Source organism: Falco rusticolus, chromosome 19, assembly GCF_015220075.1.
Source record: "Falco rusticolus isolate bFalRus1 chromosome 19, bFalRus1.pri, whole genome shotgun sequence".
Taxonomy (NCBI): domain Eukaryota; kingdom Metazoa; phylum Chordata; class Aves; order Falconiformes; family Falconidae; genus Falco; species Falco rusticolus.
The window spans coordinates 3,574,952-3,595,987 of record NC_051205.1 but is presented as its reverse complement, the minus strand read 5'-3'; the positions used below and the strand labels follow the sequence as shown (position 1 = coordinate 3,595,987).

General features: G+C 65.6%; 2 protein-coding genes across 2 annotated transcripts; both read left to right on the top strand.

Moving 5' to 3' along the window:
* The first annotated feature begins 647 nt into the window (after nt 1-647).
* Nucleotides 648-15,733, top strand: NXPH4 (neurexophilin 4). The gene is made up of 2 exons (XM_037371088.1): nt 648-805; nt 14,145-15,733. Exons 1-2 carry the CDS (start codon nt 758-760, stop codon nt 14,910-14,912), a joined length of 816 nt encoding a protein of 271 aa, XP_037226985.1. The 5' UTR covers nt 648-757; the 3' UTR covers nt 14,913-15,733.
* Nucleotides 15,734-15,951: 218 nt separating this feature from the next.
* Nucleotides 15,952-20,955, top strand: SHMT2 (serine hydroxymethyltransferase 2). Its single transcript, XM_037370995.1, has 12 exons — nt 15,952-16,076; nt 17,172-17,369; nt 17,473-17,552; nt 17,775-17,975; nt 18,059-18,140; nt 18,395-18,517; nt 18,626-18,765; nt 19,002-19,167; nt 19,240-19,339; nt 19,591-19,746; nt 20,256-20,363; nt 20,540-20,955. The coding sequence occupies exons 1-12, from the start codon at nt 16,053-16,055 to the stop codon at nt 20,665-20,667; spliced, it is 1,506 nt and encodes a 501-aa protein (XP_037226892.1). The 5' UTR covers nt 15,952-16,052; the 3' UTR covers nt 20,668-20,955.
* The last annotated feature ends 81 nt before the right edge of the window (nt 20,956-21,036 follow it).

Below are 21,036 nucleotides of genomic sequence, written 5' to 3'. Positions count from 1 at the left end.
TTTGCACGCTCCTGGGTGTGCAAGGCAGGGGTGCCTGTGTGTGAGCACCTCGGTGTGAGCGCAGAGCCTGGGGGCTGCCCCTCAGAGACCCTCTGGTACCATGCTCCCCCTTCTTTGCTGGAGTCTTTGGGGGGAGGGGCAGACGCAGGGGACCCCCTCCCCTCCCCAGGTGCAGATGGGCAGGATGGACATGGGCAGGACTGTCCCTGCCAGGTGCAAGCACATCCCCCTGGACAGGAGCGGGACTGGGGTCTCCTGGGAGAGGGGGAGCGGGACTGGGGGCATCCCGGGGTGCTGGGGTCTCCTGGGAGAGGGGGGGGGCAGGACTGGGGGCATCCCGGGGTGCTGGGGTCTCCTGGGAGGGGGGGGGCAGGACTGGGGGCATCCCGGGGTGCTGGGGTTTCCCAGGAGAGGGGGGGCAGGACCAGGAGCATCCCGGGGTGCTGGGGTCTCCAGGGAGAGGGGGGGCAGCCCCAGCTCTGGCCCCTCCCCGGGCACAGGGCTGGCCCGGAGCCGCCCCGGTGCGGCCAGGGGCTGGACGCAGGCTCGCCGGGACGCCCCCCGGAGCCGCCCCCGCCCGCTGCCCGGTGCCCGCCGCCCGCCGCCCGGTGCCCCCCCCGCGGGGGCGGCGGGCCGGGATTGGCGGGGCGCCGCGGAGGCGCCGCCCGGCCCCAGCAAGTCTCCAACTTTCTTCCTGCCTCCCCTCGCCGCCGCCCGCCGCCCGCCGCCGTGCTCCCTCCATCCCGGGAGCCCCGCGATGCTCCGCCGCCGCCTGCCCCTGCTCGGGCCCTGGCTGCTGCTGCAGGTACGGGGGCACCGGGCGCGCCCCGCCCGCGGGCAGCAAAGTTGCCGCTGCCGCCGGGGGGTGCGCGGCTCGAGGGGGGGGGGGGGGGGGGGGGGGGGGGGGGGGCTGCAGTTCCCGGAGGGGGGGTTGCAGTTCCAGGGGCGGGGGGGGGGGGGTGGTCGAGCAATTATTGGGAGGGTGCTACAATTCCGGGGGGATCCGTGCCGTTCCGCGGGGGGGGGGGTGTGCAGTCCTGGCAAGGGGTCTTGCGGGGGGGGGGAAGGGGGGGCGTGCGGCTAACGGGGAAATATGCAGTTCGGTGGCCGAGGGGGGGATCGTGCAGTCGCGCGGGGGCTCAGGCAGACACGGAGATAGCGGACAACCGGGGGGGGGGGGCTTGTGCAGTCGCGAGGAGGGGGTCGTGCCGTCATGGGGGGGACGCGTTTGCAGGGGGGTGAATGGGAGAGTTGTATGGCGCGGGGGTGGGGGGGCAGCGGGCAGGGATCGCACAGCGGGGGGGTCCCGCTCGCCCCAAGTTGGAGAGGGCTCGGGGGCTGTTCCGGACCCTGCGCGGGGGGTGCGGGGCGCCGCGCTCCGGCGCCGGGCGGAGTTGGGGACCCGTGGGGCTGGGGGGGGGGGGGCAGCGTGGTGTCCCGCCGCCGGTGCAGCCCCCGGTTCCAAGCAGCGCCCCCCCGGAGCAGAGCGCGGAAGGCGCCGTCTGGCAAGTGCCCGTGGGGGGGGGGGGGGGGGGGAAGGGGGGGGGAGGGCAGCGAGACGCGCGAGACTGAGCCGCGCGTGAGCGTGGGGGCGGCCGCGCGGGGGCGGGGGCGGGGGGGGCGCTTGTCCCGCACCTGCATCGCACCTGCGGAGGGGGAGCAGCGGGACGGGCCTGCGGTGGGGCGAGCGAGGGGAGGCAGGAGGGTGCCCCGGCGGGGGGGGCAGCCGCACCCCGAGCAGGGCCGGGGCGGGCAGCCAAGGTTCCCCCGGCTCCGAGCAGGGTGTGAGCGCCGAAACCACCTGCAGAGGTGATGCCTCATCCCTGTCCTGACTTGGTGTGGGCTCAGCTCCAGCGCCGGCGTGGCCTTTGCCTCTGCTGGGGGGCAGCTCCCCTCCAGCTCCGTCCCCCCACCTCGCTGGGGTGCCCCCTCAGCCGGCGGGGGCGGCACACTGGGCATTTGCCCCAGGGACAGGCTTGGCCTCGCTGAGCTGGGGGGGGGGGCGGGGGGGCTTTGCCTGTTCTTGCCCCTTCGCCTGTCAGTGGAGGTCGAGGAGCGGCTGTAGATGCGGAGACACCCTCCCCACCCGCAGAGCCCCCCCCCCCCCCCGATGGCCCCTGATGCCTGATGCTTCCCAAGGCCACTTGCCTCTCTGGGTCCCCTGCCTCTGCCACCTTCCCCCTGGAGCCCAGCAAGGCTTTCCCCACCCAGCCGGAGCTGCCCTATTTGGGGGCTACAGCTGCATCTGGCGTCAGCATCTGTGGTGGTCATGAATGGGGGGATTTGTGCCACCCCACCCCCCCGCCATACAGTTCTGCTGGGGGGGGGGGGCAGGCTCATCACACGGCAGATCTGATTTCCTGACACTCCATTTTTACTTTCTGTTTCATGAATAAAATCAAACGAGTCAATTCCCTCTCGGGAATTGGATGCACATCAGGGACACCCCCCACCCCCCCCACCCCCCCGCACAACCCTACCCCCCAGGCAAAGGCTCCTGCAACTTGTCTCTCTCTGGCACGCTCCTCTCTGTATGTATATAGATGGCTAGATGTGTGTGCGAGCGTGTGTCTGTGTGTGGGGGTGGCTCTGCGTGACCCCCCCCCTCCCCGTGTCCATCTAACGCAGAGCATCTGTCGGTGCTGGAGCTGCTTCAAGACAAATGGTTTTGTTTTGATGAAATCAGGAGCAGGGCGCTGCCCCTGTCCCCCTCCCTGACTGCACAGGCAGCCACGCTGGGCGGTGAGGAGGGGGCTCACAGCTGGGGGGAGTGGGCCCATCCCGGGGCACAGGGTGGGTACTTGGGTGCGGGAGCCTCCTGCCATGTGTGTGGGCAATAACCCCGGGAGATGCTGGCGGGGACAGTGAGCCCCAACCCCTCTGCAGTGCGGGCCCGGCACTGGCCGGTGGTCTGTGGGCACTGGCCGGTGGTCCGTGGGCTTCCTGGCGTGGGGACGGGGTTGCAGGGGGGGGCAGGCTCTGCACAGCCATGTGCCCAGCTGGGTCGCAGGGGGAGGGAGATGGAGCTGCACCCTAGTCCTCCGGGCCTGTTGGGGAGAAACTTTCCCGGCCTCTCTGGGAGGGCAGAAGGCAGCCTGAGGGGTGGGGGGGGCCCTGCCAGCTCCCCCCCAGCCCCAGTTGCTGCACGGGACCTGAGCTCCCCACTGCCGGTCCCACTGGGGTTGTGGTGGGAACGGTGGGTGAAGAGGCAGATGTGGCTACCTCCTGCGGGCAGGCGAGCATTCGCTCCTGGGGGGGGATGTTTGGGAGAGCATCACTGCTGCAGGAAGGACAGACCCCCGGGGTGTCTCCCCACTGCTGTGTGTGCTGATTGTCCCTGCTGGGGGTGTGTGCCAGTGTGCATCTCCCTGCTGGGGTGGACAAGCTCTCCCAGCCCAGTGGGTGCCCATCTCCGCTGTGTGTGTGCAAATCACCTCCCCCCCGACCCCCTACCCTTCATGGCTGCTGCTGCCTGGGATTTGTCTTCTCCTCCCCATGCACCTGGGCTCGGGATGGCAGCGCCTGGGCGGGCGGGAGAGATGCTGCCCAGTGCTCCCTGCAGGTGATCTCCCTGCCCCTGCCTTCCTCAGGCTGCTGGTTTATATTTATGAATTATATTTTTTTTTTCTGTGCACTGAGCATTAAATCTTAGGGGTCCCTCAGAGTAGGGTCTAGCCTGGCTTCCTGCTGGTTTGGGTCCCATCCAGCCCCCCAGGTGCAGCCGGGAGCAATGGGACAGGCCCCTGGCTGGCTGTAGCTCTGCGGCACATCCAGCTGCCATCCTTGGGCTCGGAGGGGCAGCTGGAATTTTGCAGAGGAAGGGCAATTCCTAGCCAGCAACCTGCTGGCCTTCCTGGGAGAGAGATGTCACCTCAGCCTTGTGGTCCCCGATGCCCAGGTGATGGCCTGATCCACCCCAGGTGCTGAACAAGAGCCAGTGGTGGAAGGGGCAGTGTGCCACTGTCCCCAGCGCAGGCAGGAGCGACCCGGGTGCCCGGGAGGAGAGCGGGGTGTTGTGGCTTGGCGCTGGAGCCAGGACACCGCGTGTCTTCCCTCATCCCTGCTCCAGCCCCGCTGCCTGCCTGTGCCTTCGCAGGGATGTGCCTCCCCAGCACCTTGCCTCGGTTTCCCTCCTTCCTAGCAGGTGGGGAGGTGAGATAGCGGGTGTCTGCAAAGCACCTGGAGTGTTGCTGGCAGGTTTTCCTTCCTGGATTAACCCTTCCCGGGAAAAGCCTGCCTTGCAGCGCCGGTGGCCATGCCAGCAGGAGGCTGGTGGCGTGGGATGCCAGCCTCCGGGAAACTCGCCCTGCTTCATTCCCTTTCCCTTGCTGTCACCCAAGAGCTGTCACACGTCTGCCAGGTTGTTGGCTGACAGATGGCTTTGCTCTTAAGCAGATGCTGCCCTTTTGGTGCAAGGACACCCCTATTCACCCCACCCCCTAGCTCCCATTAATGGGGAGAATTTAACTGTTTCATGGCTTGGAGACGTATACCCCATTTGGGACCAGGGCGGGGGGTAAATGGGGTTTGGGTGCCGGTGCAGCCCTGCAAGCCCCCGTCTGGCCAGGGGTCCCTCCGGGCACAGAGCAGGACGCTGCCCAGCCAGCGGCTGCTGGGGCCAGGGGAGCAGCTCCATGCGTCCCCCCTCTCCCGGTTCCTGCTGGTCTCCCGAGCTGACCGTTGTTGCAGCGGGTGCTGTGTGCTCAGCATGGCTGAGCTAATCTATCGCCAAACAAACACACACAGTTATTCCGAAAGAAGGTTTCCAAGCGACTCATTTCCCTTTTTTTAATAACTCTTCCCTGTGGTGCCCTTTGCACCCTGAGCTGAGAGATTCAATAAGGCTGGAGCCTGGAGCATGGCGCGGCTCAGCTTCCCATCGAGGGGGGAGGAGCAGTGGCTGGGGAGGGGGGGGGCACCAAAGGGTGCCCCCCGGCCAGACCCACTCCTGCTCTTCCACTGTAGTGTTCTGGCTGAGATCTGGGGCCTGCCTTATTGCTTCCCCTTGCTCCCCTCCCTTGTTTTTAATTGCCAGTTTTCTGCAGGGGGGCTGGCAGGGGGTGGCACGAGCTGGGACGGTGAGGCAGCCGCTGAAGCGGGCGCTTCCATCTGTGACAGCAGCCCTGAGCTGAGCGCCCGTCAGCCCCACTGCTAATCACACCCATGCCAATTAACGCTCCCAGATTAATGACTTTTGCCCCCCACCCCGCATCCACAGCTCTTCCTCCCGGGGAGCCAAAGTCCCAGCAGCCGGTAAGCCCAGCAGTGGGGCAATGCCGAGCTGAGACCCCGGCAGCTGGAGCCTCCCACCCCCCTGCCTGCCCTGGCCGAGCTCCAGCATCTCTGAAGAGCTGCCTGGCTCAGCCTTCGCGCTCGGGCGCTGAAGGTAAATGGCCCAGGAAAGATGAAGCTTCCTCTCCAGCCGCTTGGATTGCTACTAAAGAAATAATCACGTCCCTGTGCCCGTGTTCTCCACCCCCCACCACCCCCCCCGCCGCCTTTTTTCCTGATCGCTGTTGCAAAAGGAAAGTCATTGTGGAAATGAGTGCCCAGCCTGCAGAAATGATCAGCTGCAAAGAGCCTGCAGGGCCCTGTGCTCGCAGTGGGATTAATTTTCCCCTCCCCAAATAAATCCCCATCAGACCCTGTTGCTCGGACAGGGGCTGACTGCTGCACGCCCAGCGCGTGGCATGTTGCTCAGCCCAGTGCCACCAGCGGTGCAGACCCCGTCCAGGTCCAGCCCCTGTGGCTCACCCAGCAGCTGGGCTGGGCTCGGTGGGTGTCACAGTGGGAAAGACCCTCTTAATTCCTTCTCCTGTCCCCCCAGCACTGAGCAGCAGAGCCTCTGTCCTCGGTTCCTCAGCAGAGTGATGCTTTGCACCACTTTGCCTGGTGCCTGCTGGGGACCCAGACCCCAGGAAGGGTGGTGCATGCAACCGGGGGCCAAATCCTGCCCCCAGAGATTGTGAGGGGCTTCCAGAGGGCGATTGGCTGCAGGGACCCGTCATCCCCTGCTCCTGGCAGTAGCCGGTGCCCGGCTGCAGCGGGGCGCAGTCCTTGTGACCCCAGGACAGCACAGCCCAAGAGGAGCTGCGGCCTCAGTGATGCCCTTGAGGGTCCCCTGCACCCCTGGGTCTCTTGGAGGGTTTTAATCAGCCTCTGCTGCCGGGGGGGGGGGGTGGTGCAGGGGACAGCCACGTCCATGCCGCTGCTCCTCCCTTCCTTCTCCTGCTGGGTAGAATAAATCCTGGCTGGCCCTGGGAATGTGCTGGGGGGAGATGGGGGTAGCACAGTGGGTGCAGTGCTGAGGGGGGCACAGGGACGGGGTCTCCACTGAGGGGACAGCCCCGCATTTGCTCCTCTCTGTGGTGACCTTCGCACCAGCCCTGTGTCATGGGGGTGGGGGGGGTGGGGGGGTGGTGGTGCAGGGGGGAAGGGGGGCTGGAAATGCAATTTATGATCCCGCCTGATACGATCTTATAAAATTTCCCGGGCACACTCGAAATTACATTTCCATAGCTCAGGAGAAGCGATCTCCTCACACGCCGATACCTGCCACTTTTATGGCTACATTTATTGCAATAATAAAGTGAAATGGTGAGGCAAGGGGGTGGGGGTGGGCCAGGGGGGAGGAGAGGCAGCTGGGCAGAAGGTAGGGGCTGCATCCCTGAGGGCCCCGGGGTCCCTCTGGTTTGGGGGGGGCTCAGGGGAAGCTCTGCACCCCCCAGGAAGACCTCGCTCACCAAAGAACCAGGACAGCTCTGGAGGGGTGGAGAGAACCCTGCAGCCTGCTCCACCGTGGGGAAACTGAGGCAGAGCCACAAGGGCTGAGAAGGGGGGATGTGAGCATCCTGGCTGGGCACCCCTGGGTGCCTGGGACTAGTCCCTGCCGGCTCTGCCTCCATTTCCCCACACGCTATCCATGTAACTGCGTGCCCGTGTCTCCCAAGCGCGAGGGGCTCAGCCGAGGGAGCCACAGCCCTGGCACCGCACGGGAGCATGCAGCACTGCGCTGGCTGGGAGCAGCCCCTCTCCTCACTGACCCCCAGCCCCTTCCGCCCCCCCCCCACCCCCGCCGTGTGGTGCCAGGTCCCGCTGGCCAAGCCGAGCTGGGCGTCTCAGGCAGGCTGGGCTGCGGCTGGCTCCAGGGGATGCTGGCAATGCGCTGCCTGGGTGAGCAGGATTCAATTTCCTCCGAGCCCATCAGCTCACGCGTCCCTGTCCCTCCCGCCACCCCCGTGCCCCCTCGCCGCTGGCTTGTACACACCCGCCTGCACACCCCTCACCCCCTTCCCGCTCCGTTTATCTCCTCATTTTCTCATTCATTCTCTTTTCTTCCTTGAGTCCAATGAGTCACACAAGCCCTGAATCCTTTGCCTGGTGCTGTCTCCTCCCTTCTATTATATTTTTTCCTTTGCTCTTAACAGCACTTTTCTTTTTCACCCGTGGGGGGAGAGACTGGGGATGTACATTTTTCCCTGCTCCCCCCCCAGCCACCTACCAGCTCCTGTCTCACCATGAAGCCCTTAAAAGTAATAAATAAATAAAACAACGGCTGAGAAAAGAAAAGGCAGGAAACGAGTGACAGGGAAAAGGAACCAAAACGAAAGAAAGAAGGAGGAAAAAAAAAAGTCCTACTCGGGCTATGAAATATTTATTAGCCAGCGCGTGCCGAGCGCGTTAATAAAGCCGCAGCATTTGCATATTTTTTCCATCTGCAAGGAGTGAGGTGTCTGTTTAGGGGGTGAAGGCAAGTGTGTCTGGGGGAAGCTGATTTCTCCTGGCCCCGCAGAGGTCATGCTCCCACATGAGGCGACACCGGCTGTCACCTGAGCATCACTTCAGGCATGGGTGTCACCGGGAGCAGGACCACAGCGTGGCTCCCGGGGGTCCTGCTGCCACCATGGGCTGCGTGTGCAGGGTGGGCACCAGCAGCTTCAGCAGGCCCACGGTGCTGTAATCACCCAGTGGTGGGTCTGGCTTTGGCAAGCTTGTCTGGGCTCTGCTCCTGCCAAGGAGGTGCTGGTGCTGGGTTTGCCTGGTGCTGCATTTGCCCACCCTGGTGCTGAGGGTTCTGCAGCCGCCTGCCTGCTGTGCTGGGTTTGGGTGCATGTAAACTGCTGGCAGCTGTGGCAGTGGCAGCATGGAAGAGGCAGAGGAAAGACTGAGGAGGCCTTCAGGTGGTCATGCTGAGCTCACCTTCAGGGCAGGATTTGTCCGGCCATCACTGTGACTCTGTGTGTGTGTGTGTGTGTGTGTGTGTGGCAGGGTGGCTGTGCATGAGTGCATCCTGACTTGTCCCTGTCTGTCACCTGCTCGACCCCTTGGTGCCTGGAACTGGGGCAGGTTCAGCATCCCTTGGAGCATAGTGCCCTTTCGCCCTGCCACGTCCATCCTGTCCCTTTGTGCTGGGACAGCGGCTGCATGTGAAGTCCGGGGGGGGGGGGGGGGGGGGGGGGGGGGCAGGAGGAGGGGGCTGAGTGACACTGAGGGGTTGCAAAGTGAGGAGAGGATGGCCCATGTGTCAGCAGGGAGGGGTCTGGCTGTGGGACACCCTGTGCCTGCCCAGGACCTGCAGCCCTAACCCTGTAACCCCTGCTGGGCTGCGCACTGCTGCTCTCCCCAGGCCCCCTTTACCTGCCCTCTCCCCGTCCTGCAGCCCCGTCCTTTTGCCCTTGAGTCCTCTCCACTGGAGGAGCAGCATCCTCGGTTGCAGCCTCCCCAGGCAGGGCTGGGCAGCCAGACTGGGTCTCACCTTGCGCTTCTGGTCTGTGGCCCCTGGGCTCCTCCCAGCTCCACCAGCACCCCAGACCCAGCCCAGGTGTGCCCAACAGCAGGTTAAATCGTTACCCTGGCACCAAGGAATCATCACCACAGATTTGCCTCGTGGGGACTTCCATTAACAGCCTGCCACCCACCAGCCTCATCTACACTTGCCAATGCTTCTGCCCCCCCGACGTGCACTGGGGCACGTGCACGGGAGGCACAGGACTGCATTCGTCCCAGGGTGCACACTCACTGTGTGCTCTCACCCATCCACAGGTGTTCAGACGTGTGTTGCACGCCTCAGGCGTGGGCTTGGGTCCCTCCTCACAGCCCAGCAGAGCCCACCGCTGCACCGCGTCACCCTGCCACCGCATTAGCACCCGCGCGGCGCCAGCGAGATAAATGGGAGCTGTCAGAGGCACCTTGTTTGCTGCTAACCTTTGGAAATGCCACACCGCCCCGGGCTGCACTGCGCCGGGGGGAGCGGGCCTGTGGGGATTGTCGCTCACCACCTCCAATTAATCTCCTTGCACTAACGAAGGCAGCGGGGTGACAGGGGAGAGACCAGCTTGACCCTGTGCCCATGGGAAGAGCTGGAGACCCCCATCAGCAGATCAGCACCTGCTTTGCCACTAGCTCCCGAGGTGGGGGGACAGCTTGGAGCTGGGTGCAGGGGACAGTCTGGCTGTAGGGACAGGGCCTTTGGTGAGGCTTGTCATGGGTACTCTGCTCCTGGTGCAGGCAGGGGCTCTTTTGCCTTGAGATGGTACCCCACCCATCAGTCATGGCCTTGTTCTCAGGGTGCTGGCAGCTCATCACATCGCATTGGGGCAGCTGGTCCACCCTGCCCCTCCCCATGCTGATCCACTTCCCTCCGCCAAGGTGACCGTGGGTCTCAGGGGAGCAGCTGACGGCACTTGGCCCCACCAGCAAATGGGATGTGAGTGGCCATCACTGCTGGTCCTGACAAGCCAAATTGATGCCGGCACTGAGAGCCTTCCCAGTCCCTCTGCAGCCGCCCCCAGCCCTTCCTGCATCCTTGCCTGGCTGCTTGTGCACACGTGGAGTGACACACGGGTGCCTGCAGACGCATGGCAGCCCTGCACAGCCACACACACGCACAGAAAAGTGCACAAGGGGCTTGAGAGCGGCAAAAACATGTATTGTTGTCTTGGGGTAATGTGTGGATGCAGCAGCGCATGCATGTGTAACAATAAAAAACAAGCGTACCAGACAAGCACACATGAATGGTGCATCACAGCCAGAGCCCAGTGTGCAGTGGAGCCAGGCATGGCCCTCCTCTGGCACAGGGGACAGATCCTGGTGCGGCCAGGGAGGGAGGGGGCTCTGCACACACCCTTGCAGGGACAGGAGGCACTGTGACACCCCCGAGTGAAGCAGGTCCAAGAGGCTCACGTGCACGCGTGTGCGTGCTGCACCCCAACCACTCACAAGCAGAAACATTAATATTTAACCCAAGGTGTGAGCGGGACCTGCCCTGAATGCTGACAGTGCTGGCAGGGTGCAGGGGGGGTGACCTTGACTCCCCTCAGCGCTGTTGTGGAAGAGGCTTGCTGTGGCCATGGCCCATGGGCTCCAAGACCCCCGACTGGCCCGGGGAAGCCGTCCTCTGGGGGCTGCACCAGGGGCTGCTGGTAGCGAGGATCTCCCCCATGGCCCCGGCCTGCACTTGTGCTGCAATCAATAGCCCTGTCTGCATCGAGAGTTGCTGCCCTGCTCTGCAATTCCCTTTCATCCCCCGTTCCCCCAGCAGCTCCTGGGGGTGGGTGGGATGCTGCCAGCCTAGTCCCTTACCCTGAGGGGCTGGGGGACACGTTTCTCCTTGCACACCCCCAGGAGTGCCCTGCCTTGCCCTGCCTGTGCCCCACAGCCCCTGGCCCCATCCTGCCCCATCCTCCCACACAAGCCAGGCCTGGGAACCCGCAGCCTCCAGTAATGCAGGGAGCCGTTGTCGATGCCTCCTTCCCCAGTACGTCCTTGTGTTCCCCACTGCATCCCCCCACCACTGCCTGTCTGTCCCTACTGCATCTCTGGTCTCCATCACTTCCCCATCACAGCCTCTTCCCATCGCATCCCCATTCCCTTTGCATCTCCGTCACTGCTAGCAGGGGATCGTGGAAGGAGGGTGAATGGGAAAGGGAAACTGAGGCAGAGGGAGGAGGGCCGCAGTGGCTCACGTAGCACTGCTGGGGGAACCAGCCGTCCTGGCTCTCAGCCCTAGCTGAGATGGAAAGCCAGCGCAGAGCTGAGAAACCTCCAGAAATCTTTCCCGGGCTGGTGGGGGCTTGGGCAGCGTATGCGCACGTTCCGCGCGGGCTGCAGGCGCTGCGCTGCTCCTTGTCCCCCCTCCGAGGGTGCAGGCGGCTCCGGGGGGCTCCCAGCTCCAGCCTTACCGCTGCCCCTCGCCCGCCCGCGCTCCTCGGGAGGGGGGGAGGCCCACAGCCTCCCCACGGCAGGACGCGGGGTCTCCTGGGCTAATGAATATGTACGAGTGGGATTAATGATGGAGCAGAGCTGGGGCAGAGGGGGAACGCCGGGCTCGCCGGGGCCACCGTCCCCCGGCCCGCAAAACACCGCTCCCCCGGCTGGAGCTGGGGGTGCTGGGGGGCTGCCCCTCTCCCCCTCCCCCATTTATCTCTTCATCTCGCGGTCCTGCCGCGCTCGCTCCCTCTCTCGCTGGCTGGTGAAGACACCCGGCTTTGAAGCTGCGTTGAAATATAGATAAGGGCGAAGGCAGCAGCCGCGCTCAAAGAGAGATTGGGGAGGGAGCTGGGGGACGGCCAGACCGGAGCGGGGGGCTGCGGGGATGCTCAGCCGCAGCTCCGCACCGCAGAGCCCCCTGTCCCCACTCCCTGGGCTGGGTTGAGTCTCCACAAATCTTCCTCCCCTGCCCACAGACTCGGGGCCAGGCAGCCCGGACCGGACCGGCCGGTTCCCGAGCAGAGCCCCGGGGCAGAATGGCCAGTGCCGGCAGCAGCTGGGTTGCCTCCCCTGCCCCTGCTGCCTCCCTGCCTTGGCTATCTCCCTGCCCCGGCTGCCTCCCTGCCACGGCTGCCTCCCCTGCCCCCGCTGCCTCCCTGCCCTGGCCATCTCCCTGCCCGGGGCTGCCTCCCTGCCGGGGCTGCCTCCCCTGCCCCCGCTGCCCCTGCCCCGGCTGCCTCCCCTGCCCCCGCTGCCCCTGCCCCGGCTGCCTCCCCTGCCCCCGCTGCCTTCTCTGCCCCCGCTGCCCCTGCCCCGGCTGCCTCCCCTGCCGGTGCGGTGCTGGCGAGAGCGAGCACATGCCAGAGCAGATTTACAGGCTGATCCCGGCGCACGCAGCATTAGGGGGATAAGGCAATAGATCCTGCAGACAGCAGCGCGCAGCCTGGCCAGAGACTCCAGCTCAGCAGTGGAGAACGGAACAAGTGTGGGGGTCTGCGGCCGGGGCAGCCCTCCACAGTGCTGCTCCATCCAGCACAGACCAATCCCCGCACACAGACCTGCCTGGCCACAGGGGAGTGGGCTCGGGGGACTCGCCCCTCTCTGATGGGGGTCATGGGATGAGTGCACTGCGCTCTGAGGGGGAAACAGCTTCGAGTCATTCTGACAGTGCTGTAAGGTGGCTGGTGTCAGGATGAGACCCAAGCAGTGGCAAGCAGGAGCCAACCCTTGTGCCTCCTGCCCTGCCTCCAGCCCCACAGGGTCGGATTCAGCACTGAGGCTTACCTCAGTTTCCTATGGGAGCACCACACCCCCAGGCTCCCCCCAGGCCCTTCCAGCTGGCGCCTCTGCTCTGCTCGCCACCCTCCCTTCCCCACTCCCCTCCTCCCGCGTCCCCGTCTGGAAACAGGTCGTCCAGAGCAAAAACTGCCAGAGCAGCCTGAGCACCTGCCAGCTCGCGGGCGACAGTGATTGACGAGGCCGGGGCTGACGGAGCAGCATCCTGCGTGCCGGGAGCAGCTGGCAGGGCAGGCAGGGGCACACCGGGCACCAGGGTGCAGAGCCAGGAGCAAGCCAAGCTGAGAGATGGGGAAGCGGGGGGGCAGGCGGGCTTAGGCAAGGGAGGGACATGGGACACGTCAGACAGGGTCCCAGGGCTGAAGAGGTGCCAGCTGGCTCTGCTCGCCACTGCTGAGCCACGCAATGTTGGTGCCGGCAGCTGGACCGGCAGAGCCATGGCGGTGGGGAACCTCGGGAAGCAGACACTATGGTCCCTTCCCAGCTGGCACCTGGCAGGAGATGGGTCCCGGACTGGGTGCGTCTCCAGAGTCCTGGTGTGCCAGTGCCCATCAGTGCTTCCTTAACTGGATTCACAGCTCGCCCAGGTTGGAGAGACAAGGCAGCAAGTCTCCATCACAGCTCCCTGCCTCGATTTACCCCAGCAGGAGAGGAGCTGGCTCTCCCCACCCTGTGAGAGCTGTTGCCGAAGGCTCCTGGCTCTGTGTTGCACAAGGGGGTGTCCCCATGCCGACGCAGGGACCTTGCAGCTGCCTGGCATTTTCCTTCCCTCTGCTTGCCCATTTTTCTGCTTTTGCTGCAAATTCCCTCCCTTGCCAGAATGCAGAAAATTACCCCATCCCCTCCCCCTCCAGCAGAGCAAGGGGTCCCTGCTCATTCCTTGTGTGCCCCTCCTCTGCACACAATGCACCCCACTCTTCAGCTGTGTCCACCCGGTGTAATTATCCTGGAGGGCGGAGCGGCTGCCGTGCAGCCTGGCAGGGGTCTCTGTAATTTCAGCTGCAGATCAGAGGCACTGGGTAATGCAATTAGGCTTCCCTGGCAGGCGGCGCGGGGCTCTGATGCCTCCCCATCTCTGCACACGCTGCTGCCTGCCACCCCCCTCCATTTTAATAGGTCTCAGCTGTGGTGGGGCAGGCAGTCATGAATTGTCCAGTGTCCTGCTTCTCCTTGTCACGGGGACATGGATGATGCTGGAGAAGCAGCCCTGGCTCCGGGGTGTGTCTGGGACAGGCCTGTGCGAAGCTGAGCAGGGGTTGGGGGTGGCGTGGGCAGGGTGCAGCCATGCTCGGTTCTGGGCATGGCTGGGGGCATAGTGGACGGGGGGGAGGCGCGGTACTAAAGGGGCGTATGGGCCCGGAGGGGTGCATGGCCACGGATGGGATGGAGGGGCGCAGGAGGGGTACATGGACACAGAGCGGGGCATGGGGACAGGCAGGAGGAAGAGCCAGGAGCAGAGGCAGGAGAATGAGCCAGGGCAGCAGGCAGGATGAGCCAGGGGTGGCAGGCAGGAGGATGCACAAGGGCCAGCAGGCAGGAAGATGAGTCAGGAGCCAGGGGCAGCAGAAAGGGCAGCAGACAGGAGGATGAGTGAGGGGTAGCAGACACAGCTCATGCAGTCTCTGCCCTCTTTCCCCCAGATGGTGTGTGCTGGGGGCCACATTGCCAAGACCTTGGGGTACCTGGAGCTGGGCACCTCCGGCCTCCTCAAGGATGTCCCTTATGGCACCCTGAAGCCCCCCATGCTCGACCCCAGGCGGCTGATTCCAGCTGAGCCCCCCCGGGGCGCAGGAACACCCTCGGGTGCTGTGCGGAGCCCCTGGGACTGGCAGAAGAACCAAACAGCTGGGGAGCTGCTGGGCCCCCGCGCCCGGCGCAAGCCCTCGCTCAAGTCTGGCCGCACCAAGAAGATCTTTGGCTGGGGTGATTTCTACTTCAACATCAAGACGCTGAAGTTCAGCCTGCTGGTGACGGGAAAGATTGTTGACCACATCAACGGGACCTTCAGCGTCTATTTCCGCCACAACTCCTCCAGCCTGGGCAATGTCTCGGTCAGTATCGTGCCCCCCTCCAAGGCGGTGGGCTTCGAGGTGCTGGTGCCAGCCCCACCGCCACTCCCCCACCCACCACCCCAGCAGAGCACCTTGCCTGAGGGGCGCCCAGCCAAGGCCCTCAACTGCCACGTGGAGTACGAGAAAACCAACCGGGCACGGAAGAACAAGCCCTGCCTGTATGACCCCTCCAAGGTGTGCTTCACCGAGCACACGCAGAGCCACGCCGCCTGGCTCTGCGCCAAGCCCTTCAAGGTCATCTGCATCTTCATCTCCTTCCTCAGCATCGACTACAAGCTGGTCCAGAAGGTCTGCCCTGACTACAACTTCCAGCACGACAACCCCTACTTCGGCTGATGGCCGCAGGAAGGGGCGGCGGGTGCCAGAGCTGGAGGTAGATGGAGGCTGGGGGCTCCTGCACCCCATCCCAGCTGCATGGTGCACCCCATCACCCCCGCACCAGTCCCCCCTTCGTCACTGCAGCACCTCCCCGGGCACAGGAGTGGGGCAAGGGACAGCCCACCCGGGGCACAGCTGGTGCAGGGAGTCTCAGCCCCACCGCGCGCCTGCGCTCCCACCCCTGCAGCAGGGTGGGGGGTGCTGGTGCAGAGCCTGCCCCCCCGCTGTAGGCTGGGCTGGGGTCCCTGGGAGCGTGGGGGCAAGCTGGGGGGTACAGCCCCATGCGATGGCACCAGCTAGGCACGCAGCACCTCTGCGGTGGGCGCAGGGGCGGTGGTAGCAGGGGGGGGTTGCCTTGTGCCGGTGCACGGGAGAGCTCAGGCTTCACCCCGCACGCTGCGGGGGGGGGGGCTTTTGTTTTTCTGCAGCCGTCGGGGACGTGCATGCATGTGCGTGTGAACACGTGTGTGCACACCGGTCTGCGCGTGCGCGAGGGCACCCGTCCGGGTACTTTGGAGCCTCCCCCCAGCCCCCCACCCCCCCTCCCAGGCTGCAGCAGCGCTGGGGCACCAAGCCGAGCCCCTGGTGCCCCGGGGACACCCCTCGCTCCGGGGGGCCCTGCCCAGACCCGCCGTGCCCTGAAGAGGTGCCACGCCACGGGCCGGGACCCGGGGGGGCTGTCGCCGAGCCGGCCGGGCCCGTGCGGGGCCGCGCCTCCCCCTGGCTCTGGGCAGGGGCTTCTTCATATTTTTTTAAGAAAATTAAAATGGAAAAAAAGTGGAAAATAAAGAAAAACATTGGGAAAAAGCATGCAGAAGCGCTGGAGTGTGCTGATCCCGTACCCCCGCGGCGGAGCCCACCGGGATGGCGGGGGGAGGAGCGGGAGGGGAAGGGGGACGGAGGTGCCGACGGCGCCAGGACCGGGGCGCCCCGCGGCGGGGGCTGCACCTCCAGTTTCCCGTCGGGCCCCGCGGTGCCGGCAGCCCTTTGGCCCCGCCCCAGCAGCGCGCGCCGGGGGCGGGGCGGGCCGGGACCGGGGCCGGCACCGGGACCCGGGCACCGGGACCCGGCCGGGACCCGCCTGCAGCGCGGACCGCGATGTGGCTGCTCCGCCTGGGCAGGGTGAGTCTGGGAGCCCGGCGGGGGTCCCGGTGCCCGCGGGGTGCCCGTGCCCGTGCCTGGCGGGGTGCCGGTGCCCGGGCAGGTCCCGTTGCACAGGGAATGCCGGTGCCCGCAGCGGGCCCCAGCGCCCGGGGGGGGCTCCCGGTGCCCGCACGGGTCCCGATGCCCGCAGGGGGTCCCGGTCCCCGCCCGTGTCCCCGTGCCCAGGGGGTGTCGCGGTGCCCGGGGGCGATCCGGCTACCCGCGGGGGGTGTCCCGGTGCCGGGGGGGTCGCGCTGTGCGTACCCGATTGTCCCGACCCCCCTCCCGCCCCAGCGCCCCATTGCAGCCGCGGGGGGCAGCTCCTGCTCGGCGGGTGTCGGGGCAGCGGCGCCTGGTCCCGCCCCCCCCCCCCCCCCCCCCCCCCGGGCTGCGGCACCCCCGGTCCGGCCTGCGCGGACTTTGCGTCTGTCCCAAAGTCCCCGGGCCGGGGCAGCCACCGCCGGCCTTGCCCCCTGCCCGGCGCCCACGGGTGATGCAATGAGGCCACGGCGGTTACATCACCCGGCACCGGGCACCGGCACCGGGTCTAAGAGGGGGGGCACAGTTCACTTTCCGGGACCCCGGGCTGAGGGGCGCAGTGAGGGCTCACCTCCCCCCCCCCCCAGCCTTGTGCATGGTGCTGCGGGGGGGTTGTTGGAGGGGTTCCCCATTGCACACCCCCCTGCAGCACTGTGCACAACGTGGGGGTCTCGGCGGGGGGCTGAGCATCTGGCTGTCCCCCCCGAGCGCTGCTCTGCCGCACGCGTGCTCTGCACCCGCAGCGGGCCTGGCTGTCGTTCCTCCTGCTTCGGCATCGGCCCTCAGCAAGATGCTCCTGCTGCGGCCGTGGGCCCGGGAGGCCTTGGGGGGGTCTCCATGTGCCTTATGGGGACCCTGGGGTCCCTGCGTGCTCACCCTGCAGGGTGGCACCAGTGGCTGGAGACAGAACACCAGGGTCTTGCTGCTGGCACTGTCACCTGCTGGTCCAGGGCACTTTGGGGGGTAAGGGGGCCTGGCACACGCCTCTGTGGGGTCGCAGCCTGTCAGCCCCCCCCCCCCCCATCTCCTGCGCAGGCCCTGCAGCGATACGGTGGCCGTGTGGCTACCAGCAGCCAGCAGGCGCAGCATGGCACTGCTGCGGTGGCTGCCACTGGGCACGTGCCCAGCTGGACGGGACAGGAGAGTCTGGCTGAGAGTGACCCAGAGATGTGGACCCTGGTCCAGAAGGAGAAGGATCGGCAGTGCCGGGGGCTGGAGCTCATCGCCTCTGAGGTGGGGTACAGGGTCCTTGGCGCAGGGGGCGGTGACAGTCCCAGGGGGGCCCTGCTCAGGTGGGAGCTCTGCTGTCCCATCTCTGAGCCCCTTTTTCCTCCAGAATTTCTGCAGCCGGGCGGCACTGGAAGCCCTGGGCTCCTGCCTCAACAACAAGTACTCGGAGGGGTACCCTGGCAAGAGGTAATGGGGGGAAGCAGGCTCTGGGGGTGGGAGGGCACTGGTGGCATCGGGGGTCCTGCCGTGGCCTGGATTCAGCTGCAGAGAAGGTGAAGGGGAGCCCCGGGGCAGGAGTGGGTGCTTCAAGGGAAGGCTCTCCTCTCCACCGAGGTCTCCTGTGGGGCATGGTGGGCAGCTGTGGGGCTGGTCAGGGGAAGGCCCCCCCCGACAACCTCCCTTCCACAGGTACTATGGGGGAGCTGAAGTGGTGGACCAGATCGAGCTCTTGTGCGAGCAGCGGGCTCTGGAGGCGTTCGACCTGGATCCGGCCCGCTGGGGCGTCAACGTTCAGCCCTACTCAGGGTCTCCAGCCAACTTAGCAGCCTACACCGCCCTGCTGCAGCCCCACGACCGCCTGATGGGGCTGGACCTGCCCGATGGGGGCCAGTATGTAGTGGGGTGGGGTGGCCTGGAGCCTGCTGCCTCTTGGGGGGCCCAGCCTGATCCTGCACCTCTGCCCTCCCCTGCAGCCTCACACATGGGTACATGTCGGACGTCAAGAGAATCTCAGCAACATCCATCTTCTTCGAGTCAATGCCCTACAAACTTGACGTGAGCCAAGGGGGGCGGGTTCCTGGGGGAAGAGGGGGGATCGGCTGGCCAAGCTGTGCTGGTGGTGTCACTGTGGTGCCCAAGCTGCTCTGCCGTCCCCTGCCCTACCCTCCCAGTGTCACGGCCGTGTCCCAGTGCCGCAGGGTGCTTGGGTGCTGCCTGTGACTCAGCCAAACACCCTGTGCTCAGAGCTGGGGTGGGGGCAGGGAAGTGCATGTGCCTCAGCAAGCCGTCTGTCTGTCCGTCCCTCGTAGCCAGCCACGGGACTGATTGACTACAACCAACTGGAGGTGACGGCACGGCTCTTCCGCCCTCGTCTCATCATTGCCGGCACTAGTGCATACGCTCGCCTCGTTGACTACGCTCGCATGAAGAAGGTACAGGGGCAGCGTCTCCGTCCTGGGTGCCTGCCACAGCATAAGGGCAGTTGCACCCCACTCGTGGCCGTGGGGACAGGGACAGCCCATAACTCCCCATGTCCCCAGGTGTGTGAGGAAGTGAAGGCGTACTTGCTTGCAGACATAGCGCACGTCAGCGGGCTGATGGCAGCCAAGGTCATCCCTTCGCCCTTCGAGTACGCAGACGTGGTCACCAGCACTACACACAAGACACTACGTGGCGTCAGGTGAGGCTGCGTCCTGCCACCCCCTCCCCTGGGAGGACACTTGCCCATGGTGAGCGACCACGAAGCAGAGGCTGCATTTCATGCTTTGGCTGGAGCCAGAGCTGAGCAAGAGGGACCTGCAGGAGGGTGGTAGCGCCGTTGGTGCTGCCCTGTATTGCGGGGAGGGGGCTGAGCCCCTGCCATGGGGCAACAGCGGGCAGGTAGGAGGAGCGGTACCAGCTCTCTCCCACTGCCAGGTCGGGACTGATCTTCTACCGCAAGGGCGTGCGCTCGGTGGATAAGAAGACGGGCAAGGAGATACACTACGACTTGGAGGACAGGATCAACTTTGCTGTCTTCCCCTCCCTGCAAGGGGGCCCCCATAACCACGCCATTGCCGCCGTGGCTGTGACCCTCAAGGAGGTCTGTGCCGGGGCGGTGAGCTCGGGGCTGGGGGTGACCCAGGCCCCATGCTGATGTGTTCTCCTCTCCCAGGCCAGTTCACCAGCTTTCCGCCAGTACTGCCAGCAGGTGCTGAAGAACTCCAAAGCCATGGCACAAGCCCTGCTCCAGCGTGGGTACACCCTGGTGTCAGGTAATGCCTCCTTCCCTGCCCTTCTGGGGGTAAGGAGGGATGAGGCTGTGGTAGGTCACAAGTGGCACCGCTTGGTCTCGGTGCCCTTAGGCAGCATTGGGGAGCGTTGGGCGGGTTGGGTGGCAGAGGGAGGGGTGGAAGGCAGAACAGGGCTTGGGAGGCCGAACGGGGGCAGTGCCGCAGAGCGGAGAAGGTGGCCGGGGGTGCTCAGGGATGGCTGTCACTCCTCACTCCTTTCCCTTGCTCCCCAGGTGGCACCGACAACCACCTGGTGCTGGTGGACTTGCGGCCCAAGGGCATTGACGGTGCACGAGCTGAGCGGGTGCTGGAGCTCGTCTCCATCACTGCCAACAAGAACACGTGCCCGGGGGACAAGAGTGCGCTCACGCCAGGGGGGCTGCGCCTGGGTGAGGGACAGAGCCTGCTCAGGGGGGTCTGCAAGGGCACGTGGTGATAGACCAAGGGGTAACAGCTTTAAACTGAAAGAGGGTGGACTTAGGTTAGATATGAGGAAGAAATTCTTCGCTGTGAGGGTGGTGAGGCGCTGGCACAGGTTGCCCAGAGAAGCTGTGGATGCCCTGTCCCCGCGAGTGGTCAAGGCCAGGTTGGATGGGGCCTGAAGCCACCTGCTCTAGTGGAAGGTGTTCCCATGGCAGCGGGGTTGGAACTAGGGGATCCTTAAGGTCCCTTCCAACCCAAACCATTCTGTGAGTCCCCGGCTTCCACCCCGGGGCATCCCCCCTCAGATTCACCCCCCTCTGAGGACTCCCCATGGGAATTTGGAGCCAGTTTCTGGCTCAGAGAGGGGCACAGGACCCCATGGGGGCTGGGCTTGGGGAGCCCCTTTGTGGAACTGGCTTCTGCAAGTGGTGCCCCCGAGCAGCTCCCGGCCCTGATGGGCTCCATCCCCCCCCAGGTGCCCCTGCATTGACCTCCCGCCACTTCCGTGAGGAGGATTTCCAGAAAGTCGTGGCTTTCATCGATGAGGGCATCATGCTGGCCCTGGACATCAAGAGCAAAACCAGTGAGTGAGCGGGGGGCCCCCATCTCCCGCCTTCCTGGGTGCCAGCTGGCACCTCTCTGTTTGGGGTGCGGGGGCCGTGCCCCAAGTTGGTGCCAGCCTGCCCCCCTTGCCCGGGCAGGGACGGGGCTGCTGTAATGTCCCCCCACCCTTCACACCGTCTCCCCCCCTGCCCCCAGGCAAGCTCCAGGAGTTCAAGACCTTCCTGCTGCAGGACGCGGAGACACAGCGCCGCTTGGCTGACCTGCGCCAGCGTGTGGAGACCTTTGCTCGTGCCTTCCCCATGCCTGGCTTCAGCGACCACTGAGCGGGGGCTCTCACCCCTCCTGCCAGGCTGGGACTACCGAGGGGCGAGGGGAGGCTTAAACCCACCCTCTGCATTCCCCATTCCCCCTCATCCCCCACCAGCACCGTTGGCATTGGGTACTCCCTCCCTGGGCCCACCCCCATCCTGCTGTCAGTGTTAGGGTACAGAGACACCCCCACCCAGACCCTGATGGAGGGACCCATCCTCGCTCCAGCCTTGTCCCCTCTGTCCAGGCAAGTCTTGCACTTTTCTACAGGGGGAGGTCAGTAATAAAAGTGGGGGTAGGTCTGCTGGTGCGGAGCTGTGTGGGTGCTGAGCTGGGGAGGGAGGGGTTGGTGACAAAGTGTTGTGGGGGGACAGCGTCCCCGG